At 43.8% G+C, this 27,829-nt stretch overlaps 1 protein-coding gene and 1 pseudogene across 2 annotated transcripts; one reads left to right on the top strand and one right to left on the bottom strand.

The window, feature by feature from the left end:
- The first annotated feature begins 981 nt into the window (after positions 1-981).
- Positions 982-1,095, top strand: LOC116973857 (annotated as a pseudogene).
- Positions 1,096-4,103: 3,008 nt separating this feature from the next.
- On the bottom strand, positions 4,104-24,692 carry LOC116973425 (cytosolic 5'-nucleotidase 1A-like). Of its 2 annotated transcripts, none has more exons than XM_033021489.1 (7): positions 24,658-24,692; positions 23,040-23,255; positions 22,758-22,925; positions 20,860-20,989; positions 18,919-19,041; positions 7,499-7,683; positions 4,104-4,905 (listed from the first exon to the last, which is right to left on the bottom strand). In XM_033021489.1, the coding sequence occupies exons 2-7, from the start codon at positions 23,178-23,180 to the stop codon at positions 4,540-4,542; spliced, it is 1,113 nt and encodes a 370-aa protein (XP_032877380.1). In that variant the 5' UTR covers positions 23,181-23,255; positions 24,658-24,692; the 3' UTR covers positions 4,104-4,539. The 2 variants fall into 2 exon arrangements, with proteins under 2 accessions (XP_032877380.1, XP_032877379.1); XM_033021488.1 differs by lacking the exon at positions 24,658-24,692 and adding an exon at positions 23,491-23,544.
- Between the last annotated feature and the right edge of the window lie 3,137 nt (positions 24,693-27,829).

Genomic DNA, 27,829 nt, shown 5'->3' with positions numbered 1-27,829 from the left:
CTTCTGCTGGGAAGGGTGATGCCTTTTCTAAGTCACAAAGTACATAGAGTGCATTATTGGTCCTTTCCTGATAGAAATACAGGAATACTTATGTTGTGACTGAAGGATTTAGCAGTCCAAAAATTTACTGACAAATTCCATTCCCATCTGGGAAGTCACACGGGAATGTCTGTCTATGTTTCAGAGGGAACAACAGTACAGCTGTGAGTAAAGCTAACTGGGAAAGATCTACAAACCAGGTTCGAAGCCAGCATAGACCATATGTTTTCTATCTACTGCAGGGGCAAACATTAGCTGACACCATAGCTGTCACTTGCCACCGGGGATTGTAAATCCCTGAATGTACTAAACTAATCAATTTATGCATCTGGTTACATCCAACCGGGATTGACGCGGGCCTGTGTAAACCCGAAACCTCCTAGCTAAATCTTTTTATTTGGGGGTGACCTATCTAGAAGGTCAAGGAGTTGGACAATGAAGCCAAACTGGAGCTCATCTAAACGTCCAAACATCATCCTCAAAGGTATCGCCCCTATGCTGGAAGATGTGTACACCCACAACACACGGCCTCGGGGATCCAGAAGAAAACAGTAAAACCAGAAGGAAGCAAGGAGGTTGGTGCGAGAAGACATCGAATAAATAACTTTTTGACTCATATCTTAAACAGTATCCGGGGATACACAATAGAATTTTACAACACATAATCTTCTAGTCCAGCTGATATATCGAGAGAGGAATTTGGAGAACACCAAATGGATATTGGGCTATAGTATTTGCTGATGTTTCTACACGATATGGAACACCAGATGCCGATCTACTCGTATCCAGACATAATCACCAATTACCAAATATGTCATATGGGATACAGACACTGGACATCAGCAACAGATGGGGTTTTAGCTGCATTGCAAGGGAAGAATTATTATCTACGCATTCCCTTCCTAACAAAATAGGATATGGCGCTTGACGCATCAATCATAGATCAGATCTCGGCTTTTTGGCTAAGATCAAGAATAATATCTGTACTTATCAGTTTAAATGTCTGATATGTCCCTTATCTAGGGACCATAAAATCATAAAATTAATTAAATAAATAAATAAAGAAGATTATTAAAAAAAAGGGGGGGAAAAGTGAAAAATAAATAAAACGATATATTCGTTTTAAGAACAGAAACCTTTTCTATTGTTAAGTATATTCGTTTTAAGAACGAAAATGGCAAGCATTGATTCAAAGGATGCTTACAATTTCAGTACCCATAACAGGTGACCACGGACGTTATTTTTATCTAATTGGATGGCTCAGCTCTAGCAGTATAGAGCACTACCTAATGTGTTTACATTAGCACCTAGGTTATTTACAAAATATGACAACCAGCCACACAATGGTAATGGCTTCTTTGGATGACATACTAATTGTGCGGAAACTTAGGACGGGCTGAACAAACGGTAACAGCCACTTAACAATTATTTGGAAACTAGGATCATTATCCATCCAATTAAATCAAAATTAAAGCCTTCAAACTAAAGGGATTATTTGGGGTTCACCATTAACTCAGTTCCTCATGTCAGTAACTTTGCCAACAGAGGTTACAACCTTAATAGAGGCATACAGCAAAATCATTGACATGAGGATAAACCATCCATCAGACTGGTAGCAAGAATATTGGCAACATATGGTTTCCAGCCACATAATTCAGACCCTTACATTATAAAGATTTACAGAGGGCCAAAATATGAGCTCTTAAAATTAATGGTGATCATTTCGATAGAATGATGAAGCCATACAGAAGCCATATTGGAACTAAATGGTGGAAAGATAACATTGGGCATTGCTCCAATCCTATCATTGTCAGCAACCAGTCTATGGTCCTACATATGGATACTATGCACTAGGATGGTGTGTTACCAATTCCATCTCCAGCTGTGGAGGAAGATGGAATACACAGCAAGCATCATTATTACTAACACTGGGCATAACTACCTGGAAATGTTGGGTGTTTTTTCATGGCCTAAAGTCATGTTGCTCTGGAATATATTAAACAGGTTATTAGATTATAAATTAACAACACTACTGTGGTAGCACATATCAACCACATGGGTGAAAGGGAATCTACATCATGTAACAATCTGGCCAACACAATTTGGCAACCTCATCGGGGGGGGGGGGGGGGGGGGGTACTAAGGGAAATACTACGAGACTCTGCGTCTGGTGTTTTAATAGTACCCGACTGACCTACCCAACCATGGTTCTAGGTGGTACTGGGAATGAGATTAGAACCATGCAGCACCATCCAAAAACAGACGGCCAGAGCAATAGACATGATCACAGTGGGCCACAGACAATCAACCTAAAGACAATGTCTAAAATACATAAACTAATGGGAGATGTGTTGCAACCATAATACATCATCCAGCCTGTTAGGAAGCTTTGTTAACCTACAGGGGCTTAGTATTAGTGACATCAACTGTGCCAGAAGTGGCCCATCTACTTACCTATGGCAAGAGAACGGAACAACAGCTTATGAGGGACACTTTGTATGGGAATTCCCCAAAGACCAGGTATTCCCAAATATGGGACATCAGCATCGTCTTAACGTTGTTAAAGAACTGGGCTCCAGCCACAGCGCTGTCATTACAGTTTTTGACATTTTACAAAACTGTCATGCTGATGGCTTAGGTCACGGCACTAAGGACTCAGTCCCTACCAAATTAAGGCTGGATACCTTGACCAGTTCACCTGGCAACTTACACTTCTATATTCAGGAATTAGGGAACTAAACAAACAGGGGTCAGCAGGCCTTAAAATAACATTTTTTTTTTTTTAGAGCCTACCCTACCGATTGACTGTGTTGTGAGACATCTACAAATATACATGGAACAAACCCAGACCATCAGTGGCACAGAAGAGGAACTTCTCATCAACGACAGACAGCCTCATTAAAGAATAACAGGCCAGGCCAGCTAAATGGCTAACATAGTATTGACAAAAGTTGGTGTAAGCACTAACTGGGTTAAAATCTCACTCCACCAGGCTGCAGCAACGTCGGCAGCATTTAAATTGGAGGTTCCTATGGATAAAATCCTCAGGACTGCAGGATGGCCATCGGAAAGAACATTCTAAAGATTATAACTAACCAGTAATGGAAACTGGAATTTTTCAGAAACATTGTTAAGTTTCTGTACCATAATTTACCCCAAAAAACAGGGGCTATCAATTATTATTAACTTTATGGTTATTTATATATATCATATTGATGTTCAATATGTTATCACTATTCTCCCCAAAACCAAGGCAGACGTGATGATGGACTCGTTCCACGGCTTGAATCACAGAGCTTTGAAATCTTCATGTAGTCACTCACGTGACTCCGAAGTAAAATAGTAAGATTAAACGAGAACTTACCAGTTCGAAGTTTGATCTGTATTTTATGAGGAGTAACGTTGAGGGAATACATGCCCTCCGCTCCCACCCTTGATCATAAACACAACTGGTATCTTTTCTCTAATCTTACTATGCTTAAGTCATTACAGGTATCTGTGATTCACTCCGCTGCTTTGAAGAATGACACACGTGCGTACTGGCGGGTTCTTCATGTATTCCCTCAACGTTACTCCTCATAAAATACAGATCAAACTTCGAACTGGTATGTTCTCGTTTAATCTTACTATTCTATGGCCCAGTCTATAACACCTGCCTCCTCCCAGAAGACCATCTTCATTATGAAGTCTGAGAATGAATATAGGGAACAGCAGACCACCATTTGTGTGTGGCAATAAGTAAAAAAATTAACCCACCCCCCGTACTCCCAGAAGGACATGCATTACTACTACTGTTGGTACAAATTTAGTAAAAGCGTTTAACTGGGAAGTGAAGGCAATATTTGCAACAAAAAAGATTAGAAAGGGCAAAGGAAAAACCCCATAAAAATGGTCTTGCACGGATTGAGCTGGCACAGACTGACCTCATTCTGCTTTGTAAGATTTTGATTTTTGAGGGATTCCTTTGGCCACTTTGGAGGTAATTTAATTTCCAATCTAAGCAAGTAATTTCAATTACACAATATGCCAAGAGGACTAAATGTATTTGTGTGCAGCAGGACAAATAAGGTAAAAATATGCTGTTTTAATTATTGCAACACACCAAATCAAAATATCAATATCATCCACATGTCCGCTTGTATCATTACTATTATGTAATTCTAAAATAAATAACCATATAGTTATTTTAAACAGAACAATTTTGAAAGAAAAGTCACAACTAGCATTTGCCGTTTCTTAAATGTGGTTAGAATTAAATGTGGTTTGAAAATGTAAGCTGATTGTTCATGCTCTCCTACCCCTCAAGCCTGAAAGTATATAAGATAAGTAAATGAAATACATTTTAGGAAGTCTGGAAAAGGAGAAACAAATAAGCAACTTTTTGTAGAAAAGGGCCATCTGCCGAATGAAGTAGAAATTTCTCATTCCCTGGATTTTCGCATTTTCTTATTCCACCTGGAACAAACAGCATGGCTGTCTATTTTTTTTTTTTTACATAATTTAACTTTTTTTTGTCTTTTCAGTGATGGGAGTGCTCTTATTGTACTTTTGACCAATGCCATATGGCACATGTGCTGCAATGGTTCCCATCTCCTGTGCCCCTTTAACGTGGAACATTTGATCATCAAAGAAAATATGAGGGCGAATCTTTTCTAACATTGGCCCCTTTGGTGCCCCGGCGAGGAAGAGTGCTTCATCAACGTCCAGCCCCCAGTCTCGGAGGGTCTTCAAAACCCTTGCTCCAGAACTTGCGGCGCTTCTTGCTGTGACAAGATAAGTCCTGATCGGGCAGTCGCAACGTAAATCTTTGGCATGGAATTTCTTCTGGAGTTTTCCCAATACTTCCAAAAATCCTTTGAGTGGACCCTATATGTAAAATAAATGGACAAATTATACTTTACTGGGAAAGGTTTCTGTGTCCCGATCTAGAAACAGGAATAGGGAATAAAACAGAGTAACCATAAATTACACCCAAATTGTTTTTAAATGTTTGTGGCCATTTCCAGCACAAGTCCTGCTCTTCAGGAAAAGCAAACAGTTCTGGGAAAGATTAATCTTGGTGTGGCTATCATTCCCCCATCATATTTCATTTACATGTTGATTTAAAGAATGCAACTGGATCAAAAGGTTGCGAAGTACAGTTCTTACGGTTTGCTGCCTGTCAAATAAGGAATACATCTATCTCAAATAACTTTTATAACCTCATGTAAGGTAAAGGTCCCCAATGTGGTATTGGTTTTATTTTCACTGATTCTCAATATTAAATTACATGTGTTAACCTTCGTTAGAAAACCAACACTGACAAAGATTGTAGCATCTGCACACATTATTCTAGAACCTGTGGGCCCCATTGATTGCTGCTCCAAACAGGCAGCATTTCACAAGGACTCTTCCATAGCATATAGTTCCCCATTTCCCAATACCCACCACTGCCTCTTTTTCCCTTTCAATCCTCCACTTCCTGTTTCCGTTCTTCCTCTCTATTTATTGATAGTTGGTAACCACTTGCAGCTCTTATCTTTCATTTCTAATTTAAATTTCCAACCTTACACCCGACATTTGCAATAATTTAGTTTAGTTTAATTTAGAGAGTCAGCGTGGAATTAGGGCCTACGGACCATTGAGTCCACACCGACGATCGATCACCCATTCACACTGGTTCTATGTTATCCCACTTTCGGGTTCAATCCCAAAATACTAGGGGCAATTTACAAGGGGCCAATTAACCCACAAACCTGCATGTCTTTGGGAAGGAAACCAGAGCACCTGGATAAAACCCACGTGCTCACAGAGAGAATGTGCAAATTCTACACAGACAGCATCCGAGGCCAGGATCGAACCCAGGTCTCTGGCACTGTGAAGCAGAAGTACTACCCGCTGTGCCACTGTACCACCATCTTGAAAAAAAAATGAAGGCGTTGCTGGTACTTTTGCTGGCTATTAATTAAAAGGACCTCTTTCCATCATATAGATTCAAGTTATTGAATCAGCAATTTGGATCATGAGCAAATCAAGGCCCTTTTGCATTTGCAAGTCATAATCAAAAAGAAAAAATCACTTGTTTTCAATATATATAGGATTGCAGTCAGGCATTACCAAATATATTTTGAATTAATTGTTATGAAAGCCAAACTCAATTAAATATCCAAAGACTGGATACAGAATAATCCTGATTTAAATTAAAAGTGTTAAGAGTTATTTTCATAATATTGTAACCTCTGTGTTCCTCTTTTCGTCAATTAACAAAACACAGAAACAAGTTTCATTTCATTGATCATTGATCATTACTGATTAGCGTCATCCTCAATTTGACTGTGTTTGGCCTAAATTTATAATCAAGCACTCTTAAAACAAAGCCTAGCACCCCATGGAATAGGAGAGAAAAAAAACCTGGCAGATTATCAGTCTGAATATACGCCTTTAGAAATTTCATTTGAAACAAGTTCATTAATAAACAAGAATAAAAAATGTTGTAACTATCAATAGACGCCATTCTTAGCATGCCAAGTGTGGGATGGGATTAGGGATGACTTTTAAGCTATTTTAAAGCTTGCCACTTGCCTCAAGCCTGTAACTAGATTTGTGTTCACTTTGGCCTGTCTTTGGATAGCTGCAGCTTCAGGATTGCCAATGGCTGTTAAAGGTTGAGATATTTCTTGAGCTCATTGAAGTTTTTTATCCCCCCCTGTTTTACTCTGCCTTTGTGAGACTCACCTTTCACAGTTTTGATCCCCTTAAATGGAAAGTGTTCCGCGATTGATGGAACTAGGTGAGGTGTTGGGTGATGGGCAGATGGAGCCAGGTGGGAGATGGGAGGGGGTTATTTGAGAGGCTGTTGGGTGATAGATATAAAAAATAAGAAAAAGGGTGAAAAGGGGCCACATTGGGGAGGGCCGTACTGGAATATAAGAGGCAGAGCTGGAAGGTGATAGTTGGAACAAAATAAGGGAGGGATGATGGGCAGATGGAACCAGTCGGTGGAGGAGAATGGAAAGGTAAACAAAGGGAGAAGATATCCAAGTGGATAATTGTGTGTGTGGTGGACAGATAGACTTGGGTGGAGGAGATTAATTAATCTAGGCAATAAAGGGTAGGGATTGCACAGTTCCTCGTATTGTAACTACATGAAAGCTATTTTGCAGAAAACCTTTCAGGCAAAAACTGTGTAGAACCAGCACAGAATAAATGAAAAACTAATGGCTGCTCTGTCAAATCAAATAGTCATAAGACTGCAGATGCTGAAATCAGAGGCAATAAACTGTTGAAAGAATTAAGGAGGTAAGGCAACATTTATGGAGGCAAAAGGATGGTTAACTTTTTGAGCTGGGGCCCTGCATCAGGACCATCCCTCTGCCTACACAACTGAAGTTTAACATGCTGAGTTCTTCCAACAGTTTATTTTTTAGTTCCTCCGTGAAACTGTAGACAAAGTGGAAAGTGGTGTGCGCATCAAATTTACCTTTGCAAGCGGATTGTTTTCATGCTTCTTCTCGTGCTCAAAAAAGGTATCCAATCCATGAAGTTTTACAATTTTCTCTGACTCGTCAGAGAAAAGAACAGCATCACCATCAAATGCAACCCTCAGCTGCTTATCTGAAAGATTCAGTTCCTTCTTCATCTGAAACATGGTGGCAGCTGCAATTCCTGAAATCACAGAAAAGACAGAGTATTGTTCCACACCGGCCAACAATGTCTCCAGTTACACTAGTCCCACTTGCCTGTGCTTGGATCATATCCCTCCAAACCTGTCCTATCCATGTAGAATATCCTACCTTATAGCTAACATTCCCATTTAAGCCGTAAGAAATGTCAATTTAAACCCGTACAGTAATTCAACAAACACTAAAGTTTGAAAATGACTTAAACTTATGATCTTCAGGGGCTGAAACTAAATTTAGAAATCAGAATACCAAATTCGGAAACAGCTTATTCCCCTTTTGTTATCAGAGTACTGAATGGACCACAAAGCTAAGGGTGTTGCCTCAAACTTCCAGCCTACCTCATTGTGGTCCTTGCACTTTTTTAATCTGTACTTTCTCTGGAGCTACAACACTAATGCTGTCGTACTGTATTCTGTACTATAGTTACTTTTCTCATTACACTACCTGTTGTACTTGCATATGGCTTGATTGAACTCATGGATAGTATGATTTGACTGGATAGAATGCAAACAATATTTTTCACTATGTCTCGGTACACATGACAATCCTAAATCAATACCAGTACTAATTCCAAACATTCTTTTGGACCTGTAGATTTGAGGGATCAATCCAAAGACATCAAGTTCCTGGTGAAATGTATCAATTCTTGTGCTCAACTCCCTTGTTTCCCCAGCATTTTATTCCAGAAGTTGCTTTTACATATGTGAAAAGCATCCCAGCTACTGGAAGATCTTTAACCTCCTCATGCTATGAGTAATGGTCCCAGTGAGCTGAGAGTAATGTGATATCAACAGGTGCAAGACTCAAAACTATCAATGCCATGATCTTAAAGCATGTTGTGAACGTGGAATGTGATTAATATTGTGTTTGGCTGCACAACAAAGGAAGAAAAGATGAACAGCAGATGTGTCAAGGTTGCCCTCACTTCATTGACATATCACTTGATGTCATTGCTGGGATCTGTAAGGGGCCAGAGAACAACCATTTTTTACTCGTGAGAGGGCATGCATATGTTGATATTCATTTATATCTTGATTTGTGTGCAAAAAAAACACAAATCCTTTAATCTAACACACACTAGGCCCTATCCCACCCCACAACTCCCCCCCCCCCCGGCACTCCCTCGCCTCCCCCCACACTACAATGTCTCCCCCCCTCCTATGCTGTAGTCCCTTAACCCACCAGCCCCCAACCCCACATCTCTCCCCATGCTCTCTGCACCCCGGCCCCTACCCCACCTCTCTCTCCCAAAGATCTTATAGCGGAGCTCCGCTATAAGATCTTTGCTCTCTCCCTCCCCCGGCCCTACCCAACCCTCCTGCGCCACCACTACCCCTCCTCTCTCCCCGGGCCGCGCACCCCCTCTCCCCGCCTAGGCCGCAGGCCTCCCCGCTGCCCCGGGCCGCGCACCCCCTCTCCCCGCCTGGGCCCCAGGCCTCCCCGCTCGCTGACCCGGGCCGCGCACCCCCTCTCCCAGCCTAGGCCCCAGGCTACCCCGCTGCCCCGGGCCGCGCACCCCTTCTCCCCGCTCGCTACCCCGGGCCGCGCACCCCCCTCTCCCCGCCCAAGTCAAAGACCAAAGCAAAGATACGGGAGTGGAGGCGGAAGCAAAGATCCGATCTTTGGCTGGAAGCAGGATGGCGGAACAAGATGGCGGAAGCAAGATTGCGGAGGCTGGTTGCTAAAATGGGTCCTATAATCATCCATGAATCTCCCCATGACCGTACTACGTGTTTTGCGTAGGAGTAGGCCATCTTGCTCCACTATAAGATCTTTGCTAAGAACATCTAAGTGCATCATTCCTTCCACCAACACTGATTGGGGAATAAGGTGCTAAATGGTGAGTGCAGACATAAGGAGCTGGAACCAATGTACCATATTATATTTGAGTCACAACCTGAATTAATGAGAGATTGTGATTTCTAGACTGGGGTGAGCTTGATCTGTGTAGGTACCCAAAGAAATTATGATTTGTAATCAGAAATTAATAGTTTTTGATAGCCTGGCCGAAACTTGAACATACAGAAGATGTTAATAAGTTAGGTTGGTTTTCTTGGAGAAAGCATTTCTGCTCCTCCTTGTCCAATGGTAAATACGCCTTTTCATCCAGCACTTCTCTCCTCCCTTTGGCTGCTGAGTTTCTCGAAAATCAAAGTTGAAATGTTAGAAAATATTTTTAGTCAGTTTATGGCACAGATTGAAATAAGTGACCTGTTTTGAAAGGAGAGTGCTTTGGTCAACCATATTGCCAAATTGCCACTGTTAAAGCAAGAGTGAGTTTAGTTTAGTTTAGTTTAGTTTAGTTTAGAGATACAGCGTGGAAACAGGTCCTTCGGCCCACCGGATCCGCGCCGACTAGCGATACCCGTTTATTAACACTATCCTAGGAACAATTTTTACATTTACCAAGCCAGTTAATCTATACACCTATACGTCTTTGGAGTGTGGAAGATCTTGGAGAAAACCAAAGCAGGTCACAGGGAGTAGGAACAAGCTCTGTACAGACAGCACCCATATTCGGGATCGAACCCGGGTCCCCAGCGCTGCATTCGCTGTAAGGCAGCAACTCTACCACTGCGCCACCGTGCTACCGAGTCTGAAGCTGCTGAGCATCTGCTTAATATTTATTGCAAAAGATAGAGGCAAAAAGCTAGAGTAACAGAGTGGGACAGGCAGCATCTCTGTAGAGAAGGAATGTGTGACGTTTCAGGTCGAGCCCCTTCTCGACCCTAAATGCCACCCATTCCTTCTTTTCAGAGATGCTGCCTGTCCCGCTGAGTTACTCCAGCTTTTTGTGTCTATGTTCGGTTTAAACCAGCATCTAGTTCTTTCCTACACTAATATTTATACCATTTTATTTTCCGATCCAGCTGAAAATCAATCACTAAATTACAGGGCTTCAAATGTATTAAGGTTTGTCCTTGTGCCTTCCAGCTAAGATGGCGCCTACCTGCGGCGACATTTTGCCAGTCGCACAACAGAAAATCTTCAAATATATTATTTTTGAGCTCACCTGCATCAAAGAATCTGCGGAAATCAACGTTGTAAGTAGCGAGCTGCTAACCCATTTTAATGCATTAGCACTACTGCAAACTCCCGAAGGTAAGTAAGGGAATCCCCGACCTTGTGGAGGCGCGCAGGTATAGTAAGTACTGTACCTGTAAACACCAGGAAGGCCTTCATGGAGTCCGAATCGAGGCCATTGGGCAGCATCTCCCAGCAGCAACGGAGCTGGAGGTGCCGACTATAAGGGAATTCCCGATCTCAGGGGAATCCCCGACCTCGCGGAGACTCGCAAGTACTGTACCTTTACACACCGAGGAGGGCTTCGTGGAGTACGGAAATGTGGTCGTCGGGCAGGACTACAAGTAAGACTGAAGCGGAGGGGACTTCGGCCCCCTCTCCCTACCATCCTACTGGCCAAAGTACAGTCACTAGAAAACAAAGTGGAAGACTTAAGGGCAAGGCTGCTTTACCAAAAAGAGCTGAGGGAATGCTCTGTGTTCTGTTTCACAGACACATGGCTGACCCCCAGCTCCCCAGACTCAGCGGTCCAGCCTGAAGAGTTCTCCTTCCACCGTATGGACCGTACGCAGGCATCTGGGAAAGGGAGAGGAGGGGGCGTCTGCCTCATGGTCAACTCTGCGTGGTGCTCAGACGTGGCAGCCCTATCCAACTCCTGCTCTCCACACCTCGAACATCTGGCGGTGAAGTGCCGCCCCTTCCACCTATCGAGGGAATTCTCCTCCATCATCCAGACCGCGGTCTACATCCCACCCCAGGCAGACGTCCGTCTGGCACAGGAAGAGCTGCACGCCGCGGTCAACAAGCACCAGACGGCTTACCCCGAGGCATTTACCACCGTAGCTGGAGGCTTCAACAAAGCCAACCTTAAGAAATTGCTCCCTAACTTCCAACAACATGTCTCTTGCAGCACCAGAGGACCAAACACCCTCGACCACTGCTACACGACCATCACGGATGCCTATCGCTCTATCCCTCGCCCTCACTTCGGTAATTCCTACCATACTTGGTGCTGCTTCTTCCTGCCTATAGCCAGCAATTAAAGAGCGCACCACCAGAGCTGGGGATTGTACTGAGCTGGTCGGGGGGGAGGGGGCAGAGGAAAAACTCCAGGACTGTTTGGAGTTTGTAGACTGGGCAATGTTCAGGGACTCGGCAACGGACCTGAATGAATTTGCCACAGTCGTTACAGAATTCATTAAGCAATGCGTGGAGGACTGCATCCCAACAAAAACCTTCCAAGTGTTTCCCAACCATAAGCCTTGGATGAACCATGAGATCCACACTCTTCTGAAGTCCAGATCCCGGGCATTCAGGTCTGGAGATACAGAGGTCTACAAGAAGTCCAGATACGACTTTGGTAAGGCCATCAAAAGGGCCAAAAGGGACTTCTGCTCCAAGCTGGAGGATGACACAACTGGAATTCAGCAAGTGTGGCGGGGCTTGAATGCAATCACCTCCTACAAGGCAAAATCAGGAGGCAGCTCAAATGTCAGCAAAACATCACTAGCTGACGAGCTTAATGTGCTCTATGCACGCTTTGATAGAGAGAACACTGATGTGCCTTCCCGAGCCCCCATTCGCCATGATGGTATTTCAGTCACAGTCACAGAGGCCGACGTCAGATGATCCTTCAGAGGGGTGAACCCTCGGAAAGCGCCTGGACCTGATGGTATATCCGAGCGTGTTTTAAAAACCTGTGTGGCCCAACTGGCTGGAGTTTTTACAGATATTTTCAACCTCTCACTTCTGAGGTCTGAAGTTCCCACCTGCTTTAAAAGGGCATCAATAATACCGGTGCCCAAGAAGTGCTGGGTGACGTGCCTCAATGACTATCGACCAGTGGCGCTAACGTCTGTGGTAATGAAGTACCTCGAGAGGCTGATCATGGCGCAAATCAACTCATACCTCGACAAAAACCTCGACCCACCGCAGTTTGCTTACCGCCACAACAGATCAACGGTGGATACAATCTCACTAGCTCTCCACTCCGCTCTGGATCACTTGGACAACAAAAACTCATATGTCATGCTGTTATTCATTGACCACAGCTCGACATTTAATACCATCATCCCCTCCAAGCTGGTTACCAAGCTCTCAGATCTAGGTCTCTGCGCATCCCTCTGTTATTGGATCCTCGACTTTCTCATTCACAGACCCACAGTCTGCCCTATTGGTGGAAATGTGTCATCCTCGATAACAATCAGCACGGGAGCACCTCAAGGCAGTGTGCTCATCTCCTGCTGTACTCACTCTATAATCATGACTGCGTAGCCGGACATAGTGCGAACTCCATCATCAAGTTCACCGACGACACCACTCTTGTGGGACGTATCACTGATGGGGACGAGTCAGAGTATAGAAGTGAGATCGACCGATTGACCAAATGGTGCCAGCACAATAACCTTGCTCTCAACACCAGCAAAACCAAGGAACTGATTGTGGACTTCGGAAGGGGTAGGATGGGAACCCACAGTCCCGTTTATATCAATGGTGGAAAGGGTCAAGAACTTCAAATTCCTGGGCGTGCATATTTCCGAAGATCTCTCCTGGTCCCAGAGCACTGATGCAATCATAAAGAAAGCACATCAGCCCCTCTACTTCCTGAGAAGATGATGGAGAGTCGGTATGTCAAGGAGGTCTCTCTCAAACTTCTACAGGTGCATAGTAGAGAGCATGCTGACCGGTTGCATCGTGGCTTGGTATGGCAACCTGAGCGTCCAGGAGCGGAAAAGGCTGCAAAAAGTTGTAAATACTGCCCAGTCCATCATCGGCTCTGACCCCCCTACCATCGAGGGGATCTATCGCAGTCACTGCCTCAAAAAGGCTACCAGCATCATCAAGGACCCACACCATCCTGGCCACACACTCATCTCCCCGATGCCTTCAGGTAGAAGGTACAGGAGCCTGAAATCTGCAACATCCAGGTTCAGGAACAGCTTCTTCCCCACAGCCATCAGACTATTAAACACAACTTCAAACAAACTCTGAACTATAACAGCCTATTGCACTTTATCTGTTTATTTATGTGTGTATATATATATTCTATGGTATATGGTCACACTGATCTGATCTGTAGTTACGCCTACAATATTCTGTTGTGCTGCAGCAAGCAAGAATTTCATTGTCCTATCTGGGACACATGACAATAAACTCTTGTCTTGTCTTGTCAGTAAAGACTCACGCAAGAGAAGTGTAAATAATAATGTGACACTATATTTTTGAGGCATAGCGTGCCTGGTTATGGCATAGAAATTTTGACAGCATGATGCAAAGTTGAATGTGCCCTGTGTGCTCAAATACTATGCATTTTGCATACATAAAGTGTTTGATAATCTCCAAAGTTATATTAATAACATCTACCCAATACGTGAAGTAATGAACATTACTCATTTGTACAACATCACATTAGTTAAATGTAACCACAGCACAGTAAAATATCAGATCGCACAGGGAGGAAATGTTAATAATACCAAAATATCATATCATCTACTGAGCCTTCATGGCTAAATTTTCAACATGCAAAATTCCTCACTTGCAATGTAAATTTATGAAATCTATCTTTACAGCTAATTGTGGTGACCATTGTACCAGTTTAACTTTCAGAGACAACTAATTCCGAGTAAAACCGCATTGTTAATTATGCTAAATAAAATGTCTTATTACTCTTGCATCAAACCAAAGGACACATTTTGCACTTAATGACTTGCAGTGTATTCTTCATCTGCCAGCTGGTGATGAACTGTCACATATTTGTTGACTTGCTTTGTTGCAAGGCCAGTTTTCTCATGACTTGGCAACTGCAAACAGATTTGACCAGTTCTGCAACATATTATAGAGAAGTGCGACGAAAGGAAGTGACATTGTGATCACACTATTCTTTTCACACTAGTCCCTAAGATATCAAAACAAACATACTTTACTATTCTGTGCTCCTGCTGTACTTGCATACAGCAACATTATCTCAACTAAAAATGCTATTCTTTCTTAGTTTCTTCATTGCAGTCCTTTCCACGTTTTTGTTGCCTCAGCACTTTCACTCCTTAAAATGTTCAACACCCTGAATGAGTTCGAAGAACAAGCTAAATGCTTACGGCATTGTGTAATTAAGATATATGCTTGACAGATAATTATGGGGTAAAATTAGACAGTCTTTAAAAATCAGACAGGGGAAATTTAGTTTAGTTTAGGGATACAGTGCGGAAACAGGCCCTTCGACCCACCGAGTCCGTGCTGACCAGCAATCCCTGCACACTAACCTATACACACTACGAACAATTTACAATTATACCAAGCTAATTAACCTGCAAACCTGTATGTCTTTGGAGTGTGGGAGGAAACCGGAGCATCCAGAGAAAACCCACGCAGGTCACGGGGAGAACGTACAAACTCCATACCGAAGGCACCTGTGGTCGGGATCAAACCAGGGTATCTGCCGCTGTATGGCAGCTACTCTACCGCTGCGCCACCATGCTGCCCCTTTGACAACTCTGTTCCTACATAAATAAATTGGACCCGCAGATTACAATATAGGCACCACACAGAGTTATTTTAACACAGCAAGAAGATCAACTATGTTTTTCATTTGAGTATTCACTGCCATTCAATATCATGGCTGATTTGTAACTTAACTCCACTGAACTACTTCTGCCCCAACAATATTGCTGTAGAAAAATGCATCAATCCTATGTTTGAAATGAAGAAGTGACCTAACCACAATTTTCATTTGTAGATCAAATTGCACTTTTTGCATGTAGAAATGTTTCACAATGTTTGACCTGAGGAGGGAAGGTTTCAGAACTTCTAATTGGAGAAGTAATTTAAATCTCTCATGAAAAATTCCCATTAATCTTTTGAAAATACGACTTAAATCGCTCGTCAAATCACCACTTCACCATCTACATTCCAAATCCTAGGTTGTTTATTTGCTCTTTAGGATTTAACCCCTGAATCACAGATTGACCAATTTTTATTCCAGTTTGTCTATGTTGGACTCTCCAAACATCAAAATATCTTTCCTAAGGGAAACGTCTCAAATTCTCACTGCTGTGTTCTGTCCTCTAGATATAAAGGTTAACATTCCATTAGCTTTTGTTTAATTCCTGCAGTTATCCATGACACTTAATGATCATCATTCATAGAAACATAGAAAAACAGGTGCAAGAGTAGGCCAGTCAATATGATCATGGCCGATCATCCAAAATCAGTACCCCGTGCCTGCTTTTCCCCATATCCTGATTCCTTTAGCTCTAAGAGCTAAATCAAACTCTCACTTGAAAACATCCAGTGAATTGGCCTCCATTGCCTTCTGTGGCAGAGAATTCCCTCCGTCTCTTTGAACCACCTTGGCTTTCTGTTTTAGAAAGATTTGGTGCAACATAATGGCTGTACTAAACTGGAGTTACATCAAGGAAGCAATGACTGTTTTAGGGCTTGGGCTCAACTCTACAGATATTGCACATTGTCATAGAGGTAGGAATGATCATGGTCTATGCTAAGGTCAATTGAGGATCGTGAGCAAGAATTGGGATGAAGTCAGGCAATCAGGAAGGTGATAGGGGTGGGGATCACCACAGATATCTTCAGTGGGCATGAGATTTGGAGATCATCAGGTAAGAAGGATTCAAGGAAGCTTGTGTGTCAGATTTGCCAGAGGAACATGGTAAAAGTTTGGGGCAGGGGGAACTAAGGATGAAAGGTATTCATGAATTTAACGTTCAGGGTTTCAATCCCTGTACTATGGCTTGTTGTCCCAAAGAGTGCTTCCTGGGCAACTTGGTCTGATTTCCCTCACAATGTTCCAAGAAGAGCACTACACGAGGAAGCACTTCATTCTGACTCAAAGATTGTGTTGGCTGAATTGCATCAGGGAATGACGTTATATTTCCAGAGCAAATGGATCAGAAACTATCATTTCAGAAATAAAATGCAATTTAAATTGCTTAATGCTAAAATATGTTGTCAATCAATTTTGCGGCAAACATATTTTAATATGCTTTCTAACAGTCCAGCTTATTCCACAATGCAGATATGAGTGGCAATCTCAGTGTATCGATGAGTAGCAATAACTCTCAGCATGACGTTTCTATGAGCTGCAAGAAAAATGAGCTTAAGAGGGGAATTGGGTGGGAAATGACTTTTTGCTATAAAGGAACTGCCTGGCCAATTCCATCATCTTTTCTTCCTTACACCAAGCCTTTCAGCCCCGCTCTATATCCCTCTACTTCAGGCCTCCCACCACCCAATCCCTCTCCCACATCATCACCATGCAGGTCAGTCCCATCACTTCCCAAGACATTCCCTACCAGCACCACTCAACAGCTCCCCCACACCATCCCCTGGTAGCCCCAATGCATCAGCTTGTTACGCCATCTTAGTCGGGATGGTTGAGTTGGGCTAGAAAGCCTGCTTCAGTACCATATAACTCTATGTCTCTTTCCTGGCTCTTCCTCAGTCTTGGTTTCCACACACCGGATTTCCCCCTTTTCCCAAGGGATGCTTAATGTTCTTGAAATTTGTTGCATTGCAGCCAATGGAAAAAAAGATAAATGCGACTACAGGCATTGAGCTGCCCAATGAGGATGTTAGAGAAGTCCTGTGGTCATAATATCACATGATTAAGAGCAGCACAATAATGCATCTGGTAGAGCTACTGTTTCACAGTGCCAGAGACTTGGGTTTGCACATTTCCCCTGAGACTGCATGGGTGCTCCAGTTTCCACCCACATCCCTAAGATATGCAGGTTTGCATATTGTCTTCTGAAAATTACCTCTAAAGCAGGGTCGGCAACCTTGTTCTGCAAGGGGGCCAGGACGCATGTCTGTGAGCGGATGGCAGGCCACATCTATCACATGTACACATGGATCCCACCCCGGATGGCAGGCATCAAATCACATGTTCACAGAAGGTAGACAAAAATGCTGGAGAAATTCAGCGGGTGAGGAAGCCTCATGCAATCCTTGCATGTCTCACCCGCTGAGTTTCTCCAGCATTGTTGTCTACCTTCGATTTTTCCAGCATCTGCAGTTCTTTCTTAAACGTGTTCACAGAAGGTGCGCGGCTGTGCCGGCGGCTTCGCACAGGATGCGGTACAGCCAGAGCTCGGCCGCTGCTCGGGTGCCCGGCCACTGCTCAGGTCGCTCGGCGGGCCGGATGATTACGGGAAGAAAAATCTGCCTGCGGGCTGGATGATTTCGTGTTATGGGCAGGATTCAGCCCCGGGGGGCCATAGGTTGCCGATCCCTGCTCTAAAGCGTAGGGAGTGGATGCGAAAGTGGGATAACATAGAAATAGTGTGAATAAATGATTGATAGTCAGCGGGACCAAATGGGTTGAAGGGCCTGTTTCCATGCAGTATCTTTCCATCAATCGATCGAAGGCTTAAGATGCATCCAACCAGAATCAGCAATATGAAAATTCCCATACAATCCCAATCTATTTCAGGCTACGCCATCCCTCTTTCCCCCTAAATTTTAAAACAGTCCATGCCTTAAAAACAATGAATACCAAATGAGTTGTTTACAAGCAAATGATAGGAGTGTTAGCAGATAAAATGCAAACATCTATCACTATCTCACTTCACTGATTTGTATTTCAACAAACAAATTCACATGCCCACTATCAGTGTCAGCAAATCTGGGGGAGCGGTGACAGCCATGTAAACAATAAAGCACCTTACAAAAGAATGCTCAACCCCAACACAAACACTAAAGTGTTAGGAGCTCCAGAGAAAATTCCTGGCCAAAAATTTGCTACTATTTATTTTTAGTGCAGTGATTTCACGGGCAAAACATATCACAGAGCCAGTATTTATTTTTGTTGGTAAATTGGTATTTTATCTTATATTTTTATAATACAAATAAAACTTCAGACAGCAAACAGGAGTAAAGGTTGATTCAATATTATATTCAACTAATTATCGGAAAACCATAGTATGAATAGATCAGATGATATTTTCAATGAAGTAAAGATTCAGGAGAGAAAAATCAGAAAATAACTTTTCTCAAAGCTCTCAAATAGAATGAGGTAAATTCCATCTGTACATACGCCTGTTGCATAGAATGCATACTTCTTTCTGAACTTAAACAGCTCGATTCTTTGGTGGCTGCCCTGCCGAAGGCCAAAACTGGTTTATTTTCTACTGGCTTGCAAAACCATTTCATCCCATTGTGGATTATTTTGTAAGGTCCTTACCTGCTTCAATTGCCTCTCCCACCTTCTCTGCATCTACCGATAGGTATAAATTGGTAAGATATGCTTTCAGGTACCCAATTGGGCTTTTCCCACCCGTCATACAGAATCTTTCAATTGACAGTCCTATTTTAAAAAAAAAGAACATGTCATTAACAAGGTGAAATTTCTAGGATGTTTGCTGAAATTCATTTAAAATTTATAATTAGATAATTATAAAATAATCAAACTACAATGCATATTTTTGCTCAACAGCATTCTATTATAAAATTACGTCAATCCCTCACAATGATGATTCATTCACTCACACATGCCTTAACATGCTGAAAACACAGCTCATGGGTTTTAGTGCTCAGCAACCGCTTTCATGTTTGCACAAGGCCACGTTATGATCAAGGCATGTGCACAGAATGCATGGATGCATATTTCTCCAGTGTTGTGAAAATCAGCACTGGTCTAAATTTATTAACATGCTAAAGGTACAAGACATCAACTGTTAAATCATGTCCTGTCAATACATGTACAGGATGCTCAGGTTGGTGATCTTACTTTAAAGGAGTTTGTAAAACCCAAGGAAGAAATACAGATGCATTCTAACAAAATCTCTCACAATTATACTCTCAGAAGCTGACTTGTCATGGAATGCATAGTTAACTCTCTTGCTTCATGTTTAACATTGGTCTGGGCAGGTTAGGAATGTGCACTGATAACTCAGTAAGTTACGCCCATCACTATCAGGGAGACACAGGGCCCAAATTTAACTGAGCCCATTTGTCAGTTGGAAAAAGGCCAGCCAATTATTTCCTAATTTTTTTGCTGCCTTCCGTGTCTTTTGAGCAAACCAGCAGCACAGAATGTGAACTCTAACAGATCCACTTCCACTATGAGCACCTCATACGTAATTTTAGTTGAAGGCCTGAGGTCTTTGGTTAAAGTTGAAGGCAAGGCCTTCAGTTTGACAGCCTCACTGAGAATTCTTCATTCAAAAAAGCTCCCAAGTTCAAAACCTCTACCAGCTAACAGTTCAAGGGCAACATGGAAGTATTACATTTTGCCCACACAAACCAGTGATTCCAGATTACTTTCTCAAGACCAATAAGGATCATAAGATATAGTAGTAGAATTAGGTCATTCAGCCCCTCAAGTCTACTCCACCGTTGAATCATGGCTGATCTATCTCTCCATCCTAACCCCATTCTCGTGCCTTCTCCCCATAACCTGACACCCGTACTAATCCTCCCCCCCCACTCACTTATTTTTTCGCCTCCTGCTGGCCAGCGACCATAACGGCTACTGCCGCCCGGCTCTCCTCCAAAAACGCCAAAAATGTTCCCATTTCGCTAGCGATTTCACTTCCTCCACTCCCCCCCCCCCCGGCTCTGTCACGCTGGCCGAAGCCAAAGATCGCCTGCTCCCCCCACTGCTTTTCGCCATCCTCGCTGGCTTGCACTCTCCAAAAATCCCGCGCGTCAACGGCCTGTGGCCCCGCCGGCGCAGCGTCTTGATGTCGGACACAGCGTCTTCATGTCTACTCTTTAAATTCAGTCATTTTTCTGTACACAATTTCACTGAGCACCTATTTCACTCCCTCTGGCTTTACATTTCACTCCTCCCCCCTCCTTATCGGAAACCCGCTTGTCTTCTTTTCATCTCTGCATTTTGCCAACCCTTCTGCCAATCAACCCCCCCCCCCCTCCCCATCTGTATCCACCCAACATTTACCAAGCTTTATTCCCCACCCCCCAAACCTCTTTCTCCCAGCTTTCTATTCACCTCCACTCAGGTCGAAGAAGGCTCTTGACCTGAAATGTCACCTTTCCTTGCCCTACAGATATACTGCTTGACCCATTGAGTTACTACAGCACTTTGTGCTTTTTGTTTTGTCAACCAGCATCTCCAGTTCCTTGTGCCTCCAAATATATATCAGAGTTTCTGTAAACATACCATAATGATTAATACTGTTGATCAGCCGTACTCCCACTTGAGCATGGTTGTTCGTCATCAGAACTATATCAAATATTTCATCGCTGTCAGGATAAAGTTCACGAAGTCGTAAATTAACCGTTTCGAGTGCCTGGAAGAAACAGCATCATTACGTTCCAACTAAAGACATATTGCTGATTTGTAAACACAGTGGAAAAAGTAAATGATCCATTTCTCCAAAAAGTGAAAGCGATTTTGAACTATTAATTAAAATCCCTGATCAATGACACTCTAGCACTGTCGAGTATATTAAGATAATTGTGTTTGTTCGAACTGGAATTTCAACTGTACTTTCTGATATCCTTCCTATAATTCCCTTAAAATACTTTTCCAATTTTATTGATTTAACTATTTAGACTTTACTTTAAACCTTAAGAGATACAGTGTGGAAACAGGCCTTTCGGCCCAGAGTCCATGCAGACCAGCAATCACCCTGTACACTAACACTATCCTACACACTAGGGACAATTTACAGAAGCCAATTAACCTACAAGCCTGTTCTTTGGAGTGTGGGAGGAAACCGGAGCACCCAGAGAAAACCCACGTGGTCACAGGGAGAATGTCCAGACTCCGTACCGACATCACTTGTAGTCAGGATCGAACCAGGGTACTGGCACTGTAAGACAGCAACTCTACCATTGTGCTGCTCATTTCTGAATAACTGAACTAAGTGACTGAGAAAAAAATTACCGGGTACTCCTCACTGATCTAAAAGGAAAATGTCTATCTCTGGCAGGCCAAGTTATTGAGAATTACGGAAGTATTCATTTAATCACTTAAATTAATAACATATACGTCACCCATGAAGGAACTGGTTGCACTATTGCATTACCAGGAATTTGTAAATTCAGCAATACTTTCCAATTTTTGTGTTCACAGCGTATCTGTGTAGATTTGATTGTTCATGTATTTTCACTTTCACATTCAACAATTGTAAAGATTCATTTTTACCTGCCAAGGTAGACAAAAATGCTGGAGAAACTAAGCGGGTGAGGCAGCATCTATGGAGCGAAGGAATAGGTGACGTTTCGGTTTCTACCTGCCAAAGTCACTCTCTTCCTCCCACTTGCCCTCTACAAATGTTGATGATCTTTCTGAATGATTTTCTGCAAATCCTTTTGTGGGAGCATGGCGGTGGGGATGTGTTGCAAAATCTTGGAGGAAGGTGTTATAAAATCTTTGAGGAAGATCCAAAATGAAATATCTCTATAATAGCGTACTAGAGTTTCAAATGTTTTCCTGTGTTAGTTATTTTGGAAAGGTTCAACATTTTCCAAGGCCGAGGCCACAAGGCTTTTATTTTCTGACTGAAATATAAAAGGACTGGACATTTCAAAATGAATAGTTCTCCTTTATGCCACTGTAAACTACTGTTAACTCTATCATTGCCAAAACTATTTTGTTCCCCTTCTGCCTGGAAGGCAAATTGTTGTTCATGTGTTTCGTACTCCGCATAAGTCTCTGCTAGTTGTTTCATTACAGTTGGGATGGGTGGCACAATCGAAGCTGTGTACCCAGTACACAGCGGGGCAAGATGCTGGAACTCTGGTGTGAGTCACCGCTCCTGCACACTATCCGCAGTTCCCTCCGGACAGAAGCTTCCCTTAAATTAATCTTGCGGCCGGAACACGAAGTAATTCATTGCATTACAATCTTTGCACGAACCTCCCTTTCCGAGCTGAGCGCAGGGGCGGCATAAAATAGTTATTTTGTCCGCAGAGCATTCAAAATATCACAAGCACCAACGCATTTCATCTTTGACTCGGTTTTATGGAAGGGCAATGCATAGATGCATGGAGCTCAGGAGATGGAGCTGGAGAGGGGGTGGGGATAAGGGAAGCGCTGGGGATACGCTGTACCTTGATTAAGGGGAAGGCCGGACCCTTCCGCAATGGTTCCTCTTCGTGCTCCTGCTGGTGTTTCATGTAGGTCTCCAGCCCCTGTTCATCGTAGATTGTTCTTTCTTCCGTCATGTTAAAGAGGCAGCGAGAGGACACCGCGATCGTGATGGCATCCTGAGACTTGGGCTGGCGAGAAGGGCAGTAACGTTACATTATTAGCAATAATATCGAGCTCTTGCATCCTTTCACTGTAACTGTACAACCACCGCTCCCCGCAACCTCCAGGCCTTGTGTACTCACAGTCCGCAGCTTCTTCGTGGAGGCCAGGCTTTCAAATCTCGTTCTTGCAGCCTCCCAGTCGCCCTCAGCGTCGCTGGAGCCTTCGTTAACCTGAGGATCGCTTTGATCAGCAGCCGAGGGTTTCATTTCCCCTTCGCTCATCTTCAAAACAGCTGTGACTGTGAGTGGATACAGGCCGGGATCTCCAACTCGGGGTGGCTCAGCTCTATAATGAAACTAGGAAGTGTGAGCGCTGGGCGTTGTTGCAGGCGTGATGCTAACAGCACAAGGCGGGCGGGCCGCTTGAACTCAGACTGGCGGAAATTGAACTGCAGCAGAGGCAACACCATTTTTCAGAATCCCAGTATCTGCAGGATGTTGCTTTTCAAAAGCTTAAAAACACGCGATTTACTTTATTCACAACAGTTCCAGGCAGATTTTAAAAACGTCCTAGAATACGAAACGAAATAACCTCGAGCGAGCAAACTGCTTGTATTTGTTTTAAGCAAAACACAAAGTGCCAGAGGAGGCGGCGGCACGGTGGGGTAGCGGCAGACCGGGGTTAGCAATGTTCAATTTTTTTGAGATTTAAAAAATCAAGTCTGCAATTTATCCCATCAGATAAATCATAAAAAGAAGTTTAATTTGACACCCAATTTACTTTCATATCTTCAGTATTAAAGAAGTTATGGCCATTTTCATACTCTGGAATTAGCATCTTGTTCCCTATTACTTTTCTATTGACTTAACTCAAAAGCTGTGATCGAGGACAGTCAAAATCCCATAACTTTCTTAAAAATTAAGAGAACTGAATGAAATGTTCTGTTATTATAGATTGAAGCATTCTAAAACAAATATAAAACAATCTTACTTGAAATTAAAGCATATAATTAGTTAGTTACCTAATTGTAGCTAATTACAGAATTCAATTACTAGATCTAAACATCTATCAATTTCTTTAGAAAAGGTTAACATTTTTAAATAGCCTGTGTCCAAATAACATTCACACAAGAATTCACAATATAATGATTTTTAAATCTCATTGCCATTAATTTATAGGCCAAATGGAAGGAATTTAGTGTTTAATTCCCGTAAATTAATGGCCATTTAAATCATCTAGCGAGTGGGATTTTGTGGAACGCGATCGTTTGGAACGTTGCGGTTGCAGTGAATTGGAACCCCATGTTGGCAGGAAAAATACTGCCCGTTCGGATGGGGCCCAAGTCACCTTCTCGCAACGTGAAATTTTGATTAAATGCATCTTAAGAAACACTTTTTAATGTAAAAATAAACGGCATACCTTGCTTTGTCCTGTAAGTGAGATCCGTCCCGTTGTCGGCGTTCACGGCTTTAGAAAATGATTTTTAATTTACTCTAGCAATTAAACTATCCAGCGGTTTAAAAATAACTCCAGAGAACGAATGTCGGAGCGTTTTTTCTTCAGCAACTTAAACAGCCTGACGAACATTGATTTGTTCCGAACCGGCTTAAACCACTTGGAGAAAACGGCATTTTAACACGCCCCCCTCTCAAAGGCGCCAAAGTTGCGCACAAGGGCAGTGACAGAACTGCAGCGCCGCTGAAGGTAAGTTTTGTAACATACCTACCGGGGTTAGATTCTGACTTCTGTAATTTGTACCTTCTTCCCGTATCCGCGTGGGTTTTCTCCGAGATCTTCGGTTTCCTCCCTCACTCCAAAGACGTACAGGTTTGTTGGGTAATTGGCTTGGAAAAGTGTAAATTGTCCCTTGTGTGTGTAGGATAGTATCGGGGGATTGCACATAAGGTCATCGGGTCAAAGGGCGTGACGCACTGCGCAGCTCAATCCATCTGGAGTACATGGCAGCTTCCGGCATACACTGTTAACACATGAAAAGTGTACTTTCTTACCTGTTAAAAAACGCCAAAATGGTAAATATTTGCGCTGTAAATAACTGCATGGTGAATGAGCGCTCTGACCTAAATGCTCTAGTACCTTTGCTCTGAACCCGAGCACCAAGGTGTAAATGGCCGAAGGAGTGCATCCCTCGGGACAGCCCCCACTATCCACCCAGGGTCAGCGCTGTCCGGCCACGGCCACCCTCCCCCTGTTCGGCCATACTGTCACGGGTTGTGGGTCGGCAGCGCCCACACACGTGACCCGGTTGAGCGGGGCCAAGGCTCCTGGCAGCGGACACACGGGGACACAAACCCGGATAGGTCCCCGTCATCTGCAGCAGAGTTGAGGACAGTTTTGTCCCTCCGTCCACACAGAGTCACTGACCGTGCTGCATCAGCACTCCCCCGACCCCTCCCCCCCTGACTCCCCCACAGACCACCCCTCCCCATGACCACACCCCCCCCCCCCCCCCCAGACCACCCGGCAACGTCCCCGTCAGCTGCAGCAGAGTTGGGGACAGTCTGGTCCCTCCGCTCAAGATTGCAGCATCTTCTGTTTCTTGTGGGTACACAAAAAAGCTGGAGAAACTCAGCTGGTGCAGCAGCATCTATGGAGCGAAGGAAATAGGCAACGTTTCGGGCCGAAACCCTTCTTCAGACTGATCATCGGGGGGTGGGGGGCGGTGAGAAGAAAGGAAAAAGGAGGAGGAGCCCGAAGGCAGGAGGGCTGAGGAAGGGGAGGAGACAGCAAGGACTAACAAAATTGGGAGAATTCAATGTTCATGCCCCCAGGATGCAGACTCCCCAACATATGAGGTACTGTTCCTCCAATTTCCGGTGTTGCTCACTCTGGCCATGGAGGAGACCCAGGACAGAGAGGTCGGATACGGAGTGGGAGGGGGAGTTGAAGTGCTGAGCCACCGGGAGGTCAGGTTGGTTATTGCGGACCGAGCGGAGGTGTTCGGCGAAACGATTGCCCAACCTCTGCTTGGTCTCACCGATATAGATCTGCTGACATCTAGAGCAGCGGATGCAATAGATAAGGTTGGAGGAGATGCAGGTAAACCTCTGTCACACCTGGAACGACTGCTTGGGTCCTTGAATGGAGTCAAGGGGGGAGGTAAAGGGACAAGTGTTACATCTCTTGCGGTTGCAAGGGAAAGTGCCCGGGGAGGAGGTGGTACGGGAGGGAAGGGAAGAATTGACAAGGGAGTTATGGAGGGAGCGGTCTTTGCGGAAGGCAGATATGGGGGGAGATGGGAAGATGTGGTGAGTGGTGGGGTCACGTTGGAGGTGGCAAAACTGACGGAGGATTACTTGTTGTATGTGACAGCTGGTGGGATGAAAGGTGAGGACTAGGGGGACTCTGCACTTGTTGCGAGTGGGGGGATGGGGAGAGAGAGCAGTGTTGCGGGGTATGGAAGAGAACCTGGTGAGAGCTCATCTATAGTAGGGGAGGGGAACCCCCGTTCCCTGATGAATGAGGACATTTCCGATGCCCTGGTGTGGAACACCTCATCCTGGGAGCAGATGCGGCATAGACGGAGGAATTGGGAGTAGGGGATGGAGTCCTTACAGGAAGCAGGGTGGGAAGAAGTGTAGTTCAGATAGCCATGGGTCAGTAGGTTGTTTTGTTCTGTTTCTTGTGTCTCCACTTACTTGTTTGAAGTACTCAGGACATGGACTTCACAAGCAAGGCGAGCATTTTTTGACCCTTCCTCATTGGACCAAAGTTTAAAGGAGATGTGCAAGGCAAGATTTTTACACAGAAGGTGATGGGTGCCTGGAACATACTGTGAGCGGTGGTGGTAGAGGCAGTTATGACTGTGGTGTTTAAGAGGCGCATGGATAATAATAATAATAATAATAATAATAAATTTTATTTTCGGGCGTCTTTCAAATCTCAAGGACACCTTACAAAGGTTAACAGAAGAGAAAAAAACATATAGTCGGAGAAAAATAAATAATAAGGACATCATCAATATACAGATTAAAGATAGAAATCGCTCCAAAGACACAAAATCAAAATAAATCAAAAAACACAATGTGAAGAGAGAGCAGCGGCAGCTAAAGCGCGCCAGCGTCCACTCTCTCTTTCGACAGCCATCTTGGACACAGACTAACCTAGTAACTACACACAGAAAAATCATCCCCCCACAATGGTTACCACTGTGGGGGAAGGCACAAAGTCTAGTCCCCAACCTCAGTTCTCCCAGAAACATATAGAAACATAGAAATTAGGTGCAGGAGTAGGCCATTCGGCCCTTCGAGCCTGCACCGCCATTCAATATGATCATGGCTGATCATCCAACTCAGTATCCCGTACCTGCCTTCTCTCCATACCCTCTGATCCCCTTAGCCACAAGGGCCACATCTAACTCCCTCTTAAATATAGCCAATGAACTGGCCTCGACTACCCTCTGTGGCAGAGAGTTCCAGAGATTCACCACTCTCTGTGTGAAAAAATTTCTTCTCATCTCGGTTTTAAAGGATTTCCCCCTTATCCTTAAACTGTGACCCCTTGTCCTGGACTTCCCCAACATCGGGAGCAATCTTCCTGCATCTAGCCTGTCCAACCCCTTAAGAATTTTGTAAGTTTCTATAAGATCCCCTCTCAATCTCCTAAATTCTAGAGAGTATAAACCAAGTCTATCCAGTCTTTCTTCATAAGACAGTCCTGACATCCCAGGAATCAGTCTGGTGAACCTTCTCTGCACTCCCTCTATGGCAATAATGTCCTTCCTCAGATTTGGAGACCAAAACTGTACGCAATACTCCAGGTGTGGTCTCACCAAGACCCTGTACAACTGCAGTAGAACCTCCCTGCTCCTATACTCAAATCCTTTTGCTATGAAAGCTAACATACCATTCGCTTTCTTCACTGCCTGCTGCACCTGCATGCCTACTTTCAATGACTGGTGTACCATGACACC

This window comes from Amblyraja radiata, chromosome 5 (assembly GCF_010909765.2).
Source record: "Amblyraja radiata isolate CabotCenter1 chromosome 5, sAmbRad1.1.pri, whole genome shotgun sequence".
NCBI lineage: Eukaryota > Metazoa > Chordata > Chondrichthyes > Rajiformes > Rajidae > Amblyraja > Amblyraja radiata.
Note: the sequence above shows the minus strand (reverse complement) of the source record. Positions and strands in the feature narration are given on the sequence as shown.